Here is a 20,091-nt window from a genome sequence, read left to right as displayed (position 1 = left end):
CTTGTAGAGTGCTACACCAGTCTCCTCCATAAGCCCCATGCTTTTGAAGTAGTCTCGTGTGATATGTAAGAGTCGTCTTCTTCTCGGTTCGGTCACTGCCCAGTAGATCGCGCTGCGATCGGGCACAAACACCAACGTCGAGTTATCGAAATCAGTATTTCTCAATCCCTCACTCGGAAGTCTTAGTAACCTTTCGGACCTGAAGCCCAAGTACCAAATCAAGCCCCCCCCCCCCCCCCTTACTAACTAAATCAAGCGCCTGTTTTAATTAAGCGACACACCTACACCCGAGGGACTTCTTAGCATGACATCAGACAGAATACTTCATGTTTCTCGACCAGAACTCAGAAAGATTCAATTTCGACACGGCCACAAGGATGTAGTCGTCTTATCGAGGGATGTTTTCCCTAAGTTTTTAGATAGTAATTAGTCAGTCTGTGTTTCAATGTAGACATTTTTATATTTTACTAAATTTTTAATAAATGTAAATTATGAGTGCTCCCGCATCCACTGCGCTAGCTATGGTCAGGATCTCGCGCGCATCCCGGCGGGCCTCCTGAGCGCAAGGACAACACCCTGTTTTGGTGAGTTTTCAACACCCTCTTTCTCTTACCCGGCCATTTTTGCCTGTTTAATGACTGGCTGTGAAGCAGGTCTAATCTTTTGTATTTGGCTTGTTCAAAGACAGGGTTGTTCCCAGGACCGATATGGAAGAATCAGTATCCAAGAATTGATATTCCAGAGCCGAAGCCGAAATTGCGGCCAAATGCTCTTCCTCGTCTTCGGTAACCGGAAACTACTGAGGCGCCACCTGGCAGCCCGGCTACAGTATGATGTATCACTCCCGACCAACAACTTCGAAATATACGACCCCCAAATTCCCCGCGACTTCTACAGCTTGCCAGTGCTATGCCATTTCTAAGTGCCAGTTAATTGTACTATATAGGTGATAACTAAAGTGAGAAGTGAGGGAATTTTTAGTTATGCTACATGCTAAAAATTATCACTCTGAGATTGTTTATTTTAATTTTTAACTATGGTGTAAGGCACCTTTTATTAATTTGGTATGGGTGGGCTCTATTATAAAATTTTAACTTATAAAGGTATTAACCTAAATTATAAATTGTAACTTCTAATGTATAAGTCCAATTCTATATTTAAGTAATAACCTCCTTATCATAGTAATTTATAATTATGAAGATTATGTTTCGTTTACTTTTGCTAAATTAACAATGATAGAAAAATAAATAGAGGCACAGTTATAGACGAACCTGCAATTATTTTTATTTATTCTTTTGAAACTAAAGATCCACAGTCTCCCAAAATGTTTCCAGGGAGACATTTACGTTACACCAATGTAAAGAGCGGATTCTAACAAAATTGAATAAATACATTCTAGCTGAAGCTTGAATGTCTGTGCCTTTGAATTCAAATAGAGTATAATAAATTGATGATCGTGTTCTAATTTCTGTTTGATAAGTTAATTAAATTGTGCCTATGCTTAATCAAAAAAATTTAAATTGTAAATAGGTGATTGTAAACATACCAGTTAGGACTAGTCAGTTTTATGAGTTGATTTATCATTGGGAATTAAGTTGTACATTACGATATAATTCTTTTGTAAAGGGAATAAGGAAGCTAGGAGTACTTGCAATCAAAATTGCATTTCTTTAGTAAAATCATAAACTAATTACTTGGAAATATGAAAACCAATTTTTTAACAATGTTTAGTAAATATAATGTGTGCTAGAAGTGAAATTTCAAACTTAATGATTCACTAAAATGACAAAACTAATTATTCAGCAATTCACTTGCACAATAAAATTAAACACAAAATAAAAATATTGGAAATGTTTACAAAAATTTTCACATATATGAATAAATTTACATTGAATTTTAAGAGAGAAAACTCTATGTCGTTTCCATTTAATGAAAAACGCAGCATTGTAGCATCACTTAAATTGCAGCCAACTGCTTATCCTGTGAACACAGACTGTTCCTCTTAACATAGACACAGATAGTTTTATCTCTCCCCAACTCCATTCCTTCTCAAATCGCATGACTCTTGAAGAAATATGAGCTATGAACAAAGGCACTACAAATTATTTTGGTCATCTTACTAAGTGTTCGTTAAAAATTAATCTAGAATTGCACAACATATCTATAAAAGAGTATAAGTATCACGTCCATATAACTGATAAAATTGGTTTGTTAAGAATTTGTTCATACATAAGGCAGGAGAGGGACAGAAAAAGTCTTTGTACCACATTTAAACACTTAAAATTTATTTTAACATAAAAATTTATTTTTTAAAAAAGCAACAAAATTACTGTCAAAGGTAATGTTTTAGAATTTGTACAACATACTTATTTAAGCCTTGAAAAGTTGTAACCTTACAGAAAATGTTTTACCTTACAAATGTAGTTACAAATAAACGTTTTTATTTGATCTTTCTATCACAAAAGTAATTTTGGTTTTTGTGGTTTTTGTGGTTTTTGCGGTTTTTGCTCTTTTTTTTTACAAGCAGTAGCAGTGTATTAACGTGCTAAATGTTCCTCACGTTGTTTTTGTTTAGTGTGAGATATGAAGACTGTGTTGATAAAAGACCTACTCAATATCTCAAAGTTGTGGCAATAAAATTTTCATACTACATGTAGATAAAATATTTTCAGTCTTTAATTTCAACTTCTTCTAAAGCGATGACTTAGATATTCGTGCTAATTTTTATTCAAATTTAAAAAAAACGTTTTTATTACATACTTTTAATATTAATTGTGAATGTAGCAGGTTTGGGTTCATCTTAGTTGTTTGTCCAATGTCTATCTGACCGATAGGTTCTTTATCGAATTCCTATGTCGATTTAATGTGGATTTTATTTTTAGTAAATAGTGTTAATTTGTGTTTTTTGTTTATTCATGTTAGGAAATAAAAAAGTCCACTTAAATTCATATGGAAGCCACTCAAAAAATCTGGCTGCAAATCTAACACTTGATAGCTGATCGGTTTACTTACAATACTGCTGTGGTGCATGAAAAAAAAATTGTTATGTTTTAAAGTACTATTATGGGATACACTTCAGAAAAGTTAAATTTAAAGTTAAGCACGTGATTTCCTCACGAAAAGCTAACTTGAGAAAAATAAAAACGAGGCAATTTTTTCTGTGAATTTTTTAAAGCAGATTTGTATTTTGTAGTGAATATGGATTACCCTACAGCACTTTTTTTGTGATACCAAAATTCATAAACACCTATTTACATTGTGTACAAGAAATAATAATAATACAACTGCAAACATTAAATATTATTTTCACAAAATATTATTTTTAAAAATTGTGTTAGATTTTTTTTAAAGTAATAGAAATATAGAATTAATATTCAAGTGCATGCTTAGTATTCACTTACAGAAACAAATCATATACATATTTTTAACTTCATTTCACATTAGGAATCACCTAACAAAATTTAATACACCCCATTATGTCTCATCCTGCAAATTATAATAAAAGGAGCCTGTGTATAAATGAAATAAATAACTGAGATGGGGGATGCGTCACCAAGTACACAAAAAAAACACACATTCCTTAGTTCTAAGGTTGCGTAGCCTAGTGGTCAGACCACTTGAACTCTAACAAGACAATCCAGGTTCAAAGCCCGGGTTCTTTAAGTACAAAACATGAACATTGACATATTCCTACCTCACCACCACAATTATTCCAAGAGGCCACAGTGGATGAACTGACAGAACACTCGCCTATCACCTGTCGATTCTCACGTTGCAGACATTGTCATGAGCCGGTGGGTTTAAATGGTGAACTCCTACTTCCCGATATATACTGTTGCTGCTCTATTCAAATCCATTCACGCCTCTTCGTCTCCAATGATCTCGATGTTGATGAGAGGAACACATATTCATTCATTCATTTATTCATTTAATCAGAAACCACTCCGGCATTCATTCAGCAAGTGTCAGGCTGCGCTCTTCTTGCGTATGAGTGACCTTGGGCAGAATAAGCTCAATGCAGGAATACTCACTGGAACTTGGACTACTCTTGGGACTGGCTCTCTTGGGACTTCGAGTAGCTTCATCTTCCTTTGGGCGAGGCATCACGGGTTCTAGTTTTTCCCGCGTTGGAGATGTCAGTAGAGCACCATCTTCTACAAAAAGAGGTTCCAAACTATGCTATGTGAACAATTACCATGGGAATACGAATGAACTTTGTTCACGGCAAAAAGTATATTATATATACTTCAATGTTATCTTTAAAAGATTTGTGCAATGGGAGTGCATGACTTGATGTAAGTTTTTGGACATACGCCATTGCTAAGAACTATTTCTGTTGAAGAAAAACTAATAAATAAAATAAATAAATAAAAATAAAAATAAAAAATAAAAATACTCAAAAAAAAGATACAAAAAACACACAAAATTAAGCAAACAATTGCTGTTGTCAACAAGGATATGAACACCACAAAATATTCCGAAACAGGAATATGGTCAGCAAACAAAGAAAAAACAAAGAAAAATGTACTAAGAGAACGAAAAAAATCCCCACAAATGATGACAACACAAAAATATTGAAACCCAAAATAATTCAGCACAACAGTTGAAGCGAGACAAAAAACATGACAAAACGAAAAAACAAACAAATACAATAGTTTTACCTAAACAGAAACAAGCGACGTTAAGGAACTGCTATCTGCTCCCGTCCTCAGGCAGAGACGCACATGGTACGGAAACACAGGTGCGACTGAGAAGGGGCTGCCGCCGTTTCCTCATATGCTCGGCCGGGAGCGTGTGACAGCGATACCGGGAACTATTACGTTCCCATAACTCGCTATGTGGTCGCCAATATAAATAGTGCAACCCCGTCACTTTGATCGAATCATTGGAAACGTCGGCGGGGCGCGATGTGTGTGATTTTAAGATTAAAGGTGGCTCACGGTCCAGAAGAAGTAAAATAGCTGTCGCATGTTGCTTGGCTCTATTTTTAATAGTGTAGGTGTCAGGCGGGGGTAGGTCACCCTTTCCCCTCAGTCAGTTGGCTAACTGATGCATGAGAGTGTCGTGATGTCTGTATTTAGAGGCGTGTGGAGTGTGCGCAAAAATGGCCTAATTAATTTCGTTGTGTGAGTGTAGTGTATAGCTCCAAGGCCGCACATACCCGGCTGACCAAGCAGGCATATCATCGTGTAAGTTTACCGATGTGTAGGAGAAATTACATAGATTAGTAAACACCTGGCCGCCTTAAGGACCGAACTATTGCGTTCCAGTATAGTTCGGTCAAAGTTAGGCTAAACCAGTATTGCTGTAGTTAGCCCCCAGGCTGTTGTCGTCTAAACCTGAAAAATAGAGAGTGAAATTAGTAAATGAATGTCATCCTATTCTATTATTGTTCGAGCAGAGAGATGCCCTCGTCCAGTGTTTTTTTTTTTTTTTTTTTTTGTCGCAATTCAAAAACCCATGCCTTCCGAAACGCGGCCGGCACTGGAGGTGAAGCCTGCCAGGCGGGTCTCGCCCTTCAGGCATACGGAGTCAGCCCTAACACACAGGCAGTGGACCGCTGCATGGGTCAAAACCTACACCTGCATGCTTCGGACCATTTCGAATTAGCAAGAAAATGAAAGTTACATTAATGAATTAATTAATAATGGCTGGGGAAAACAACTAGCAAGGACTAGTGGAGGAGGTGGGGGAAGGAAAGATTTGGTAATTAAAGGAATTAGGGCCTGCGGTCGAGTTGTCGCTGGTTTATAATTAGAGCCCCGCTGGGTCAAAGGTAGTGTTGACGCAATAAAATAGAGCCCCGCTGGGCCAAAAGTAGTGTTGACGCAATATTTACGAGTCCTGGGCATGTCAATCATTGGCTAGTCCAATGTTGATTATTTGCACCGCAGGACGTAGACAGGCACATCGGGGCCAGAGAGAAACGTCTGCTATGTTTGCTAAGTTGCCCTGCGTACATGGGATGTGTGGATTCTAGTATAACCTGGCTTAGGCAAGTCGCGGTTTTTTAAACTGTCGCTGTGCAGCTGGGTCGTAGTCCGGAAGTGAATTCATATAAGTATTGGCATGTTCAGGGAGCTGGCCATAAAAAGACCTGTTTTGCCGTTTTATATATTCCTCTACATATTCTACTTTGAGTAGCTGGTGTACTTCTAGTGTGCTGGTGTACCAGCCGCAATCTGCAATGGCTCTAAGAAATTTATTTTGAGTGACCTGTACTTTATCGATATGGCATTTTGCTGCATAGCCCCAGATTTCGCAAGCATATAATAATTGAGGGCGAACTATTTGTAAATACAGCTGTAATTTTTTCTTTCTAGGAAATTGGGGGGCCTTAAACATTGAGTATAGGCTGCGCAAAGTGCCTCGCGCAAACTGTGTCACCTTAGTGGTGTGAACTTTCCAGGTGAGCCTGGTATCTAGAGTTAAACCTAAATATCTAGCCGATTTAACAAATGGTATGGCTTGATTAAAAATTTTTAATTCGCGGTCGGGGGCGGTGTATTTTTTAGTTAAAATTAAAGTTGTGGACTTGGCTCCATTTATTTTAATGCGCCAGCGAGTGTACCATTGTTCGAGTGAGGTAAGCTGCCTCTGAACTTTGGTTAAAGCATACTTCAAATTCGGGGATTGATATATTATTGCAGTGTCGTCTGCATATAGTTGCACGTGGGCATGTTCCCGCGGGATGTCGGCTGTGTAAACATTATAGAAAAAGGGTGAGAGTGGGGACCCCTGCGGCACACCTGCTGTCAGCTCCCGAGTGGATGATTTCGCCCCCTCTATTGATACAAAAAATTTTCGACGCCATAAATAGTGGGCCACCAGATGAATATACGTGTCTGGAAAGTTAAATGTAATTAATTTTTGAATTAAGCCAGGTATCCAAACTTTGTCGAAAGCTTTTTCCGCGTCTAGCATCGTTGCGACAGTAAATTTCGCTCGTGAGTTAAAACCGTCAGTGGCCTCTTCAATGAGCTTAATTAGGGGGTGAGAGGTAGAGTGGCCCCTTCTAAAACCAAATTGGTTATCTGGAATGACTTCGTGTTCGTCCGAATGGTGTTGAAGTCGTTTGAGTAAAATTTTTTCGAAAATTTTACTCATGCTATTTAGGAGGCTAATAGATCGCCTGTTTTGTGGTAGTGACGCATTTTTTCCCGGTTTCGGAATGGTGATAACTTTAGCTAGTTTCCATGACGCTGGGTAGGATTTAAGAATAAAAATAGCATTTATTATTTTAAGAAAGTATTGTATAGCCTGAAATGATAATTTCTTTAAAGTATCAAAATTTATTCCGTCAGGTCCGCCTGCTTTATTTTTTGGTCGCGAGTGAATAGCTTCTAAGAGCTCTTTAATTGTTACGAGTTCCGGCTCGGCTTGTGGAACGATTTGTAAATAGTTATTAACAGCTACTGTCGTGGTCCTAGTAAACTGAGGCTCGTTTATGTCCTCGTTTGGTGAAAATTGTTTTTCAAAAATGTCTGCTATAGCATTTGCTTTATCTATCGCGTCATATTTAATGCCCGCGTTTGTAACAATGGCCGGTGTGGAGATAAATTTATTTTTCCCTCGTAAATTGCGTGTGAGCCGCCACATTTGCCGAGGTTGAGTTGCGCACTCTGTTATTAAGTTTCCGTATTTTTCTATTTTTAAATCTTTAAGTTTTCGCGAGACTTGAGCTTTAAGGCGATTGTATTCAGTCCTAGCTTGCGGTGTTCTCGTTCGTTGATAAGTGTTGCGCGCCTGCCGTTTTAAAACGATTAGCATGTCTACATCTGGGTAATTTATTCGCGTAAATTCTCTTTTATTCACGATTTTCGTGTGTTTTTTGCGCACGTCTGTAATTGTGTCGGTGAAAAGTTTTACGTGAGTTTCGAGCTCATCTGCTGTGTCTATCGCTGGAGTTTCTGTAAAAGTTAATTCCAGGTCTTCGCGAAATTTGTCCCAGTCGGGAATACCAAAAGTGCGGCTAAATATCGCTGCGCAAAATTGAGCATTAAAAGTTAATTGAATTAGTACCGGAAAATGGTCTGAGTCAAGCTCATCTAATTTTTCTGAAATAACCTGCGCACCTGGTATGTTTGTAAGAGCTATATCTAATATGTCAGGCATGCCGCCATTCGTTGGATAGCAAGTTGGCGAGCCTGGAGCAAAAATTTCGTAATTATTTGCTACCGAATGATCTAATAATTTTCTGCCTGCTGGGTTAGTATTTTTGCATCCCCAGTCTTCGTTTTTGCTGTTTAAATCGCCTGCGATGAAAAAGTGTTGCTGTGGATTAATTAATTTATTTAAATCCCTAGAAAGTAGTGGCTTATCTGGGGGTTTATATACTGCCGACATGCAGACATGCGCATTTTTATTACGAATATTTATGCTGGTGGCCTCTAGGTGCTCTAAGCCAGTTATTTCTATCGGATGGTGATGAATCCCGTGTTTAATTAATATGGCTGTGCCGCCCCCACGAGTGGCGCGGTCAGTGCGGTAAGTGGTGTAACCACAAATATTAAATCGATGATGCGGTGATAGGTGAGTCTCGGTAATGAATGCCACATCAATCCCATATATTACAAGGCACTGTTCCAACTCGTACGACCGAAGGCGGAGACCACATGCATTAAAGTTTAGGAGTTGTAGTGTTTTCCCCATGTTTACTGCCATTTACTGGAGCACTGTCGCGAGTGCTTCCAATAGAATGGTTTGGCGGTATTTTATGCTCTCGGTGGAGCGGATGCGCGCGTAATACGGTTCGAGTGCCTTCACTAAATTCCAATAATCGCACATGCGTAAGATCTCTGCGAGTTCCGCGAGGCTAGTGATATTATTTGTTGGCTGTGCTACTGGCGCGGTTTCTGCTCTATGTTGACTTTTTTCGACGCGAGCCTGCACAATTTGCTCCGCCGTGCGCCGCGGTGCGCTTACGCCTGACGTAGCTGCCGCGTATGACGTGGAAGCTACTGCCTGTGATTGAGTTATGCCCGGTTGGCTGGCCTGCTCGCTGGGCCGTGCGTTTCGCGGACTGCGCTCTGTTGTTGTTGTTCGGTGCACGTGTTCCCTGATGGGCGCGGGGGGAGGGGGGTAACTTTCCCGCGTCGGTGCGGCCGGCCCTGCTCGCGAGGCTGTGCGCGCAGCTTTCTGTGCTGCCTGTTCCGCGGCGGCCTGTCTCCGAGACTCTACGATCTTTAAAAACGCGGGGCACTGTCGCCAGGCCGCGGTGTGGCCTGTTTCCCTGCAGTTCGAGCACACCTTTGGTGCCTCCTCTGGGACGGGACATTCGCTGCGGGGATGCAAACCCGCGCACCTAATGCATTTCGGAACCTCCGCGCAGTTCTTTGTGGTGTGTCCGAAGGAACTACACCTCTTACAAAGCGGGACGTCCTCCGCGCGAGTCGTGTACCGCTCGATCTTTATTCCACTTGTATAGTACAAGTGTTTTACGGCGTAGATGTCGTGCGCGCTTGGTGCCACGCACACCACGAATGACGGAGTTGGTTCAAAAATTTCCTGCCCTGAGTTGCGGTCTGTGAGCCGCCGACTAAGCTGTTTGATGAAGTTTACCTTGAAACCTAGCGCGGTGAGCTCCTCGGAGATCGCGTCTACTGGCGTGTATTTACTAAGGTTTTTAATTACAACCTTCTCGCCTCGCTCGCTGGGCTGGGAGAAGGTGTGGTAGGGCACATTGTTGACCTTGAACCACGCGGTCGCCTTGTCTTGATCGGATTTACCGTCGAACGTGATGCGAATTTCTTGTCGTTTCGTTAGCGTCATCCGGTTTTTGACGCCGAGTCGCGCGAATGCAGGGCCCAAGCTGCCGATTGCCTGGCTGTTGCGTACGACGAAGGGGACGCGTTTGTAGCGCGGAGCCTCGTCAGTTGGTGTCCGTTGTTGCGGTGTCGGTACCGCTTGTGACGCATCGCTATTACGCCTGCGTTGTCTACGCTCAACAGTGGTGAAGCCACTGTTGTCGTCCTCGGTTGTGGTGGGCTGGAGCCCTGACGGTTTTTTAGACTGAACAGAGTGTTCAGTCTCTGAGTCGCTGCCCTCATGCGTGCGCTTCGTCGCGGTGCCGACCTCCATCTCCTCGTCGCTACTACTCATCGCAAGTAGGTGCCCCGCCTTGAAAAAAGCAGGGCACACAACAGGCGTATCGTCCGACCTAACTAGCGTGGTATTCCTATCTGTTCGCCGCGTCCTAACTACCTATCGAACCTAGCACCTTACGCACTGGCCACTGACCTGAGCTTCCTTTTTAGGAACGCCAGGCTAGGCAAAGAGAGAGGCTGACCCTTCTCCGACCAGCACGCGGTAAAGAATGAGAAGGGGCTGGAAAATGAGGGTATTTATCAGAGAAAGGGCTACATCTTGCTCAGCCAATGACAGACGAGCTGTCTCCCCATTGGCTGTGCACCATGTAGTTAAAGCGGATTGGTTATGGTGGGTTGAGTATTGGCTATTGTTTTGTGCTGCAGGGATGTTTCTCTCTTTATCAAAGGGATCCACATATTTTTTAATTCAATGCTCTGCTGGCTGAAAATATTTTTATTGCTAATAATGAAGGCTGATTCTTTGATTTTCCTTTTTATTTTATCGGATTCCTGTATGAGTGGTGTGGAGTCTTCCCACAAAATTCTCTGGGAAGACTCCACACCACTCATACAGGAATCCGATAAAATAAAAAGGAAAATCAAAGAATCAGCCTTCATTATTAGCAATAAAAATATTTTCAGCCAGCAGAGCATTGAATTAAAAAATATGTGGATCCCTTTGATAAAGAGAGAAACATCCCTGCAGCACAAAACAATAGCCAATACTCAACCCACCATAACCAATCCGCTTTAACTACATGGTGCACAGCCAATGGGGAGACAGCTCGTCTGTCATTGGCTGAGCAAGATGTAGCCCTTTCTCTGATAAATACCCTCATTTTCCAGCCCCTTCTCAGTCGCACCTGTGTTTCCGTACCATGTGCGTCTCTGCCTGAGGACGGGAGCAGATAGCAGTTCCCGAAACGTCGCTTGTTTCTGTTTAGGTAAAACTATTGTATTTGTTTGTTTTTTCGTTTTGTCATGTTTTTTGTCTCGCTTCAACTGTTGTGCTGAATTATTTTGGGTTTCAATATTTTTGTGTTGTCATCATTTGTGGGGATTTTTTTCGTTCTCTTAGTACATTTTTCTTTGTTTTTTCTTTGTTTGCTGACCATATTCCTGTTTCGGAATATTTTGTGGTGTTCATATCCTTGTTGACAACAGCAATTGTTTGCTTAATTTTGTGTGTTTTTTGTATCTTTTTTTGAGTATTTTTATTTTTTATTTTTATTTTTATTTTTATTTATTTATTTTATTTATTAGTTTTTCTTCAACAGAAATAGTTCTTAGCAATGGCGTATGTCCAAAAACTTACATCAAGTCATATATACTTCAAGATTAATGGCAATTGTGCTATTTTTATTTCTCGATGAATATTTTTCCTTCAGTATATGGGTTTGTGACTTTATAACAATACGCATTGTTAAATAAGGGTCAGTTCTATAAATTATGAAAAACCACGAGTAATATATTTTTTGGTGGAAGATAATGTTTGTACTTAAGAGCTACCACAAAAAGATAAACTAACATCAGTTATACTGTTCACAAAATATTTATCTAGCTAGACGTACATTTAATCAGCTTAATTAACATACCGTGAAATCTATGGCAAGGAGGTAAACGGAAGTAGATTTTTTACTAGCCTAAGAGAAATTATAAATTATCTCAAGGTGTAGGTGTGAAATTCGGCCATTAAATTGTTAAGCATCCAGCTAAGTACTCGACCACATATTTTACAGTGACATTAAAGAAACCAATACTATACTTTTTTTAAACTAAATTTTAAGGTGAGTGGAAAAATATCAAATTTATTAAAACATGTTATTGCACCTCATAATTTATAAAGTTAAAAAAATTTTATTTGCAATTTTTAATTTAAATACTACTGACCAGTAATGTTTATGTTAATTTTCAAAATTATTTACTTAGTCGATAGGGAAAGTTTGTTCAAAGGCTAAAAAAATATCTAAATCTTATAAACTGATGAATGTACAAACTCTTACATATTAAATATACAGTAGAATTACGATAATCCGGAACACAACGTTCCGGAAAGCCTGATGGTCCAGCACCACCTAGAAATTAACGAACTTAAAAGAAATAAGAAAACTAAGCTAAAAACGTATATTTTTTTAAAGCTAAAAAAACTTTTCCAGTTTTCACATAAATGGCAATGGAAAGCGCTCTACACAGTCCGGAAATATTTGGAAGCATTCTGCACAGTTAGGTATCGCCTACATAAATTGACGTTCTTCGAGTTTCTTTAGCTGAACTGGGAAGGTTTCTTACCTATGTCTGTTGGTAATGACCCATTTGGAAATCCTCACCTCCAGTTCCAGTTATGTTTTGGCCTTTGTTTGCATTAAATTGTTCATCCTTATGTTCCTGCTGAACAATATTTGCTGCCGAACACCATCTTACAGACGTGTTTACGATACAACTTACCGTTTATCGATAAAGTGATGTACCATCCTTAGATAAAGCAAATTTTGTATTTTGGCACCAGTAACGTCCCAACATACCGTATTATTCGAAGTTTACTGTACATTAAAAATATATGTTTTATTTAATTTCCAAATATCCAAACTTAATAACACGAACAGGAGGAGATTCCGTTTAGCAATGGCTAATAATTACTTTAAAATATTCAACAGAGAAGATGTGAAATCCTACACAAAACTTCCCTTAAAAGACAATATTAAAGCTTTCTGATGTCCATATCTCAAAAGAAGTACTGTGGAGGCAGTATGCAAATCTTTGATTCCACTAAAAATGGAGATTTATTTATTGAAAGTCTTTGTATGAAATCGTCTGAAATGGACGAAATTCGCCAAATAAAACACAAAAGGTTGTGGTTTATTTTGGCACATAACTGTAGCCAGGAACTGCATTTGCTGCGTGATTCTGCAGAAACCATTTCTGGGAGAGAATGCAGTCAAATCTAAGCTTTCTTAAAACTGCTTGGATGGGTGCAAACATTGATAAGTGCCACCTATGAACAGGAGCAATGGGTACCATTGCTTTCTGTATAACGTACTTATTTGCCTAAGCTAGGTCCGATGAGGAGAGGCCTGTGTCCCCATCGTTGCCATACATGCAGACATGACAGTCGCAGCATGCGGGAAAGTATTACATTGTGGGGCAAGTAATTAATGTTCCAGTCGATAAAAACAGCATGGTGCAGACCCCAGCCACTTCACTCACCCAAGATTCATTGCAGTCGTTGCCCAATTCATCACTAACCAGCCCACCCATCACCAAACATTGTAGTTAACCAGAGCGAGTGTGCAAAACAAGTAGTCCCACTATGGCTAAGGATTGAGCATGACTGCATAATTATACCATAACATCCCCAGTTACTATACAAACAAGTTAAATTTCTATGCCTTATTATGCAAGAATTAATGAAAGTTGTGTATTTGGTTAGGTCATTTTCGTACCATAGTTCCTATACACCCTCTGCAGCAACAAAATATGTTTCACATACCCCAGTGTGGCTCAGCCCCTGATACAGCCAATCATATTTGCACACTTTACTTCGATAGGCCAGTTTTAAAATTTCCCATTAAAAATTGGTACATTCTAAGCCATATGTTCACTGGCATTTTTTCAGTGTTGCCAGCCAAAATAAAGAAAAAGGATTTTACAAAAACCGTATGTATACTATGCAAGAAAACAAAATACTTAAAATACATTAAAAATATCTAAACACTAATAATAATTATATCATGGATTAGATTTCTGTTTTTATATTTCCTACAAATCACAACAAGCAAAATACTGAAAAAGCTAGATTACAGAGATATAAAGTATTGAAGAAGGTACAAATGGAGATATGTCAGAATACAAAGAATTAGGCTGCGTGCACACAGAAACAAAAAAGACGTGACACGACATTTTGTGAAACAGCACGAAACCACACGATGCCTTACGTTGCGACAGATTGACACCGTCTTCTCGCGACAGCTTAACACTATTTCAGTTACATTTTTTTCGTCCACATTCTGTAAATCAAATTGTTTTCTTGATACTCCTTCAAAGATGGATTATATATAATATGTGTTTCCTGCATAAAACAAACAATTATATCAGAATCCAGCTTCATGCTGAGGAAAAATAAATTTAAATACTTGGTAAGTCAATATTTACTCAACTTGATGTAGGCTTTTGGACATACGCCATTGCTTAGCACATGTATGTCTGCAGAAGAAAACTACAAAAAAACACAAATGACAAAAAACACAAATTAAGCAAAAATTACTGTTGTCAGGATTTAACACAACAGGAAAATACTCAACAAACAAGAAAAAAACAAATAAAAATGGACTAACAGAACGAAAAAAAAAACCCACAAATGATGACAGCACAAAAATTCCGAACCAAAAAAAAAAATAATTCAACACAACAGTTGAATCGAGGCAAAAAACACAGCAAAACGAAAAGATGAAACAAACACAATAGTTTTCCAAAAAACAAAAAACAAAAAACAAAACGAGAAACGAAAAAAACCCCACAAATGATGACAGCACAAAAAATATTGAAACCAAAATGATTCAGCACAACAGTCAAAACGAGACAAAAAACACGACAACACGAAAAGACGAAACAAACACAACAGTTTTCTAAAACAGAAACAAGCGACGTTTCGGGAACTGCTATCTGCTCCCGTCCTCGGGCAGAGACGCACATGGTACGGAAACACAGGTGCGACTGAGAAGGGTCTGGAAAAATGAGGGTATTTATCAGAAAATGGACTACATCTTGCTCAGCCAATGGCAGACAAGCCGACTCCTCATTGGCTGTGCACCATGGAGTTAAAGCGGATTGGTTATTGTAAGTTGAGTATTGGCTATTGTGTTGTGCTGCAGGGATGTTTCTCTCTTAATCAAAGGAATCCACATATTTTTTAATTCAATGCTCTGCTGGCTGAAAATATTTTTATTGCTAATAATGAAAGCTGATTCTTTGATTTTCCTTTTTATTTTATCGGGTTCCTGTATGAGTGGTGTGGAGTCTTCCCAGATAATTTTGTGGCTATTTTCCCATGTATGTTCAGCAAGTCTGGATTTTAGGTTTTCACCCTTCTTGCAGTTGTTTTTGTGTTCTTTGATTCGGGTGGATAGAGCTCTGCCAGTTTCACATATGTACACGTGGCCACATTCACAGGGGATCTGATACACACAGTTGTGGGTTTGTAATTTTTTTTTCTGTGGCTGGTTTCACCTTTGTAACAATGCTTTTAATAGTAGATTTAGAAATGAAAGCTGTTTTGAGTCCATATTTGTTTCCCAGGCGTCTTATTTTTTCTGAAAGCCCTTGAACATACGGAATGACTAGAGTTCCTGCTGGTTTATCGGTTTCTGTGGGTTTGAGTGTTTTGTTGGATTTCATATGCTGTTTGATGGTGTTAGCAGGGTAACCATTGGCTATGAGTTCCTTTTTTATATGTTTGTGTTCAACCGCAATAGATTTCTCATCAGAACAAATAATCTCAGCTCGGTTGGTTAGTGTGTGAATTCTGCCAGTTTTTGTTGTTTTAGGATGGTTGGATGCAAAGTTAAGGTATTGGCCTGTGTGGGTAGGTTTCCTGTATACTTTGGTTTCCAGATTGTTGTTTTTTCTGCTGACTAGTACGTCCAGGAAAGGAATGCTACCATTGGTTTCTTTTTCATAGGTGAACTTTATTGATGGCCTCAGAGAGTTAAGGTGGTTTACAAATTCGTCCAAAGTTTCAAGTCCATGTTGCCAGACAGTAAAGGTGTCGTCTACATAACGGAGCCAGAATTTAGGAGGGCTATTACTTTTGCTAAGTGCTTCTTGCTAAAAGTTTTCCATAAATATATTGGCAATAAATGGTGAAAGAGAAGAGCCCATTGCAATGCCATCGGTCTGTTTGTAGAAAATATCCTTGAACTGGAAATATGTCGTGGTGACACAGAGGGTAATCATTTCCATGATGGATGGGATTGGTATTACAGTTCTGTCCTTTAAAGTTGGATCAGCCTCCAATTTGGCTTTGACAAAGCTGAGTGTTTCGGCTACTGGTACATTGGTGAAGAGGCTTTGGACATCAAAACTCACCAGGGTATCGTTGTTTTCTATTTTCAGTGTTTGGACTATAGATATAAAATGATTGGAATCTTTGACAAAAGTATCTGTCTGTCCTGCTAGTGGCTCAACAATTTTCAGGAGGTATTTTGATAGTTTCTGGCATGGGGCATTACAACAACTGATGATCGGGCGCAGAGGCATGTCCGGTTTATGAATTTTTGGAAGACCGTAAATGTGGGGTGCTTTACTGCTGTGTGGCGTCAGTTCTGATCTAGTTTTGTCTGGGATGTGGTTCTGATGTTTTTCTAGAGTTTGGTACACTTTTATTTCAATGCTGGCTGTAGGGTCTTTTACCAGTTTTGTATATTGATCTGTGGTGATCAAATCAGTAATTTTTTGGTCATAGTCTGTTTTGTCAAGTATGACTGTAGCACGACCCTTATCAGCTGGGAGGATTACAATGGTATGGTCGGATTTCAGAGATTTGATGGCCTTTAGTTCATCAGGTGGCAGATTTGGTTTAGGTGGACGAGCTGAGGTGATTGCTGTACGCACATTCCAACGAAATTCATCTTGTTTGGCGGCAGGAAGCTTGTTTTTGCGCTCTCAACTGATGAAACTATGTCAAGTGCAGGAATGTGTCGTGGAGCAATGCTAAAATTGAGGCCTTTTTGTAGAACATTTTCCTCGCTATTGGACAGCTTTCTTGAAGATGAATTAACGACAGTGTTAATTTTCTGTGTTGTAGGATGTGTTTTTGTATTCACCATATTCGTCAGTTTGGCTAATTTATCTTTTTGTTTCTCTTTGCACTGTAAAGACTTCTTTTGGACAAGGTTCGTGATGGACTGATAAATGCAATTGATATCTTTAGTATTAAGGATGGACTGAATTTAAAGCTGTAGTGCTGAAATTTCATTGTTCAAAAGTGATTTTTGACAGTGATATGCGGCAATTCTTTCACTCAGTAGCTTTTGGCTGGCTTTCCGGGTTATTTGTTGAGCCTGTTTGCTGTTGACCGGGGATTTGATTGTGAGTCCTCCAAAAATTCATAAACCGGACATGCCTCTGCGCCCGATCATCAGTTGTTGTAATGCCCCATGCCAGAAACTATCAAAATACCTCCTGAAAATTGTTGAGCCACTAGCAGGACAGACAGATACTTTTGTCAAAGATTCCAATCATTTTATATCTATAGTCCAAACACTGAAAATAGAAAACAACGATACCCTGGTGAGTTTTGATGTCCAAAGCCTCTTCACCAATGTACCAGTAGCCGAAACACTCAGCATTGTCAAAGCCAAATTGGAGGCTGATCCAACTTTAAAGGACAGAACTGTAATACCAATCCCATCCATCATGGAAATGATTACCCTCTGTGTCACCACGACATATTTCCAGTTCAAGGATATTTTCTACAAACAGACCGATGGCATGGCATCACCATTTATTGCCAATATATTTATGGAAAACTTTGAGCAAGAAGCACTTAGCAAAAGTAATAGCCCTCCTAAAATCTGGCTCCGTTATGTAGACGACACCTTCACTGTCTGGCAACATGGACTTGAAACTTTGGACGAATTTGTAAACCACCTTAACTCTCTGAGGCCATCAATAAAGTTCACCTATGAAAAAGAAACCAATGGTAGCATTCCTTTCCTGGATGTACTAGTCAGCAGAAAAAACAACAATCTGGAAACCAAAGTATACAGGAAACCTACGCACACAGGCCAATTCATTAACTTTGCATCCAACCATCCCAAAACAACAAAAACTGGCATAATTCACACACTTACCAACCGAGCTGAGATTATTTGTTCTGATGAGAAATCTATTGCGGTTGAACACAATCATATAAAAAAGGAACTCATAGCCAATGGTTACCCTGCTAACACCATCAAACAGCATATGAAATCCAACAAAACTCTCAAACCCACAGAAACCGATAAACCGGCAGGAACTCTAGTCATTCCGTATGTTCAAGGGCTTTCAGAAAAAATAAGACGCCTGGGAAACAAATATGGACTTCAAAAAGCATTCCGTTCTAAATCTACTATTAAAAGCATTGTTACAAAGGTGAAACCAGCCACAGAAAAAAAAAATTACAAACCCACAACTGTGTGTATCAGATCCCCTGTGAATGTGGCCACGTGTACATATGTGAAACTGGCAGAGCTCTATCCACCCGAATCAAAGAACACAAAAACAACTGCAAGAAGGGTGAAACCCTAAAATCCAGACTTGCTGAACATACATGGAAAAATAGCCACAAAATTATCTGGGAAGACTCCACACCACTCATACAGGAACCCGATAAAATAAAAAGGAAAATCAAAGAATCAGCTTTCATTATTAGCAATAAAAATATTTTCAGCCGGAAGAGCATTGAATTAAAAAATATGTGGATCCCTTTGATTAAGAGAGAAACATCCCTGCAGCACAACACAATAGCCAATACTCAACCTACAATGGCTCAGAATCAGTGCTTAATGAAGCACCCCCCCAGCAGACTCTCGTCTGACTGATAAGGGGATATCATCATCGCCAGTGAGGGCCGCAGGGCCCGAATGCCGCAACTTGGCATCGAACCCCGCGACCCTTTAGAAGTACCAGGTCGCTTACTGCCACCCCTAGCCTCCTGTTTTGTCTAATGTGAGTTCAGTTTTGACATTTCTGTTATTGATTTTTACTAACTGTGAAGCTCTGTTATATTGTAAATGGCCTGTAATAATCTACTTTAATTTCGTGTGTTGATTCTACTTTAAACTCGTGTGTTGTCCAGCCCTCCCTTTTAGTTTAAAATTTAAATTCAAAGGGGGGGAAGGGGGGGGGGTTTAATTTAAGCTGAGCAGTTGGCCTTGGCTGCTCAGTTTGTTTTGATTATTATTTTGTTATTTAAAACATGTTGATTTATTTATTTGCGTGTGGGCAAAGGCTGGACTAATTTACTGTGTTAGCTAAGTGTGTTGTCTGTGTGGCGAGATTCCTAGACTGTGGGCTGCTGACCCCCTCTCTTTAACGGGAAGAGGGGCTAGGCCGACGGAGGGGACGAGTCCCCTCTGCCCACGGCTGGCTCGTGGTGTACCTAGCGCGGCTCGGCACCGCAGTTAACATTTCTACCAACTGCAGCACTGCGCCGCGCGGAGTAGACTGCAGCTCGGTGCGGCCCCAGGCCCTGGGGAGCTGCGGTCTGGTATGAGCTGGTTCAGCTGCGAGCTGGGCGCCCTTGGTGGCTAGGCCGGCCTCCAGGAGTCGAGTGGCTTCTTCAGGTGTAGCAAAAGCCACTCGGTGAAGGCCGGTGGGGCGCCCTGTTGCCTTGCTGCGTATGCGCCAGCACTTGGTCGGTTTGTGGCCGGCCTCGCGCAGTGCAGACTCCACTTCTTCGGTCGGTACCCCAGCTCCTCCGCCGCCCCGAAGGACGACAAAGTGCCAGGGCACTCTCTTCAGTTGCGGAGGCTGCTGGCGATGTTCTGCAGCAGATTGTAGTCTTGGGTCCCGCGCAGCAGTGGCGGCCGCCTCCCTCTTCTTGTCTGGGGCGGCCGGCGTCACTGGGCGGTCTCGAGGCGTGTGCAGCTGTTGTTGATCTGGTGCTGGTGCTGTGGTTGCAGTGCTGGTACCTTTCTCTGCTGTAAAAACGGCGGTTTGGGTGCCAGAGTGTTTCCACTTGGCTGGGGCGGGCGTCTGACACGAGTTGTGTCGTATTCCCGCTTGCTGGTCTGTCTGGGTGCTGCTGTGACACAGCCTTGGGGCAGGTGAGGCTGTTGAGGACTGCGTGCAGCCATCCCTTGTCTGCCGTGGTGCTTCTTGCGATGGGCTTCCTGGGGACTGCAGTCCAGTGTCCGCCTCAACTGCCAGCATCTTCTCATAGGTGGCCCACGAGACATACTGGACAGGACGCGAACAAATGCGGACTGCAGTATCTTCGATTTGTAGCATTTTTAGTTGCTCTTGA

The 20,091-nt window shown here is 40.5% G+C and overlaps 1 protein-coding gene across 4 annotated transcripts in view; it reads right to left on the bottom strand.

The window, feature by feature from the left end:
- The window catches only part of LOC134529251 (uncharacterized), a 1,084,551-nt gene that overhangs the window by 221,491 nt on the left and 842,969 nt on the right, over positions 1–20,091 (bottom strand). For all 4 annotated transcript variants that reach the window (XM_063363151.1, XM_063363152.1, XM_063363154.1 and 1 more), the window contains one exon: positions 4,032–4,154. In XM_063363151.1, the coding sequence (XP_063219221.1) occupies positions 4,032–4,154 (123 nt within the window). The remainder of the gene's footprint in view (positions 1–4,031; positions 4,155–20,091) is intronic.

This window comes from Bacillus rossius, chromosome 2, assembly GCF_032445375.1.
Source record: "Bacillus rossius redtenbacheri isolate Brsri chromosome 2, Brsri_v3, whole genome shotgun sequence".
NCBI classification, from domain to species: domain Eukaryota; kingdom Metazoa; phylum Arthropoda; class Insecta; order Phasmatodea; family Bacillidae; genus Bacillus; species Bacillus rossius.
This window is presented reverse-complemented; position numbering and strand designations above follow the sequence as displayed.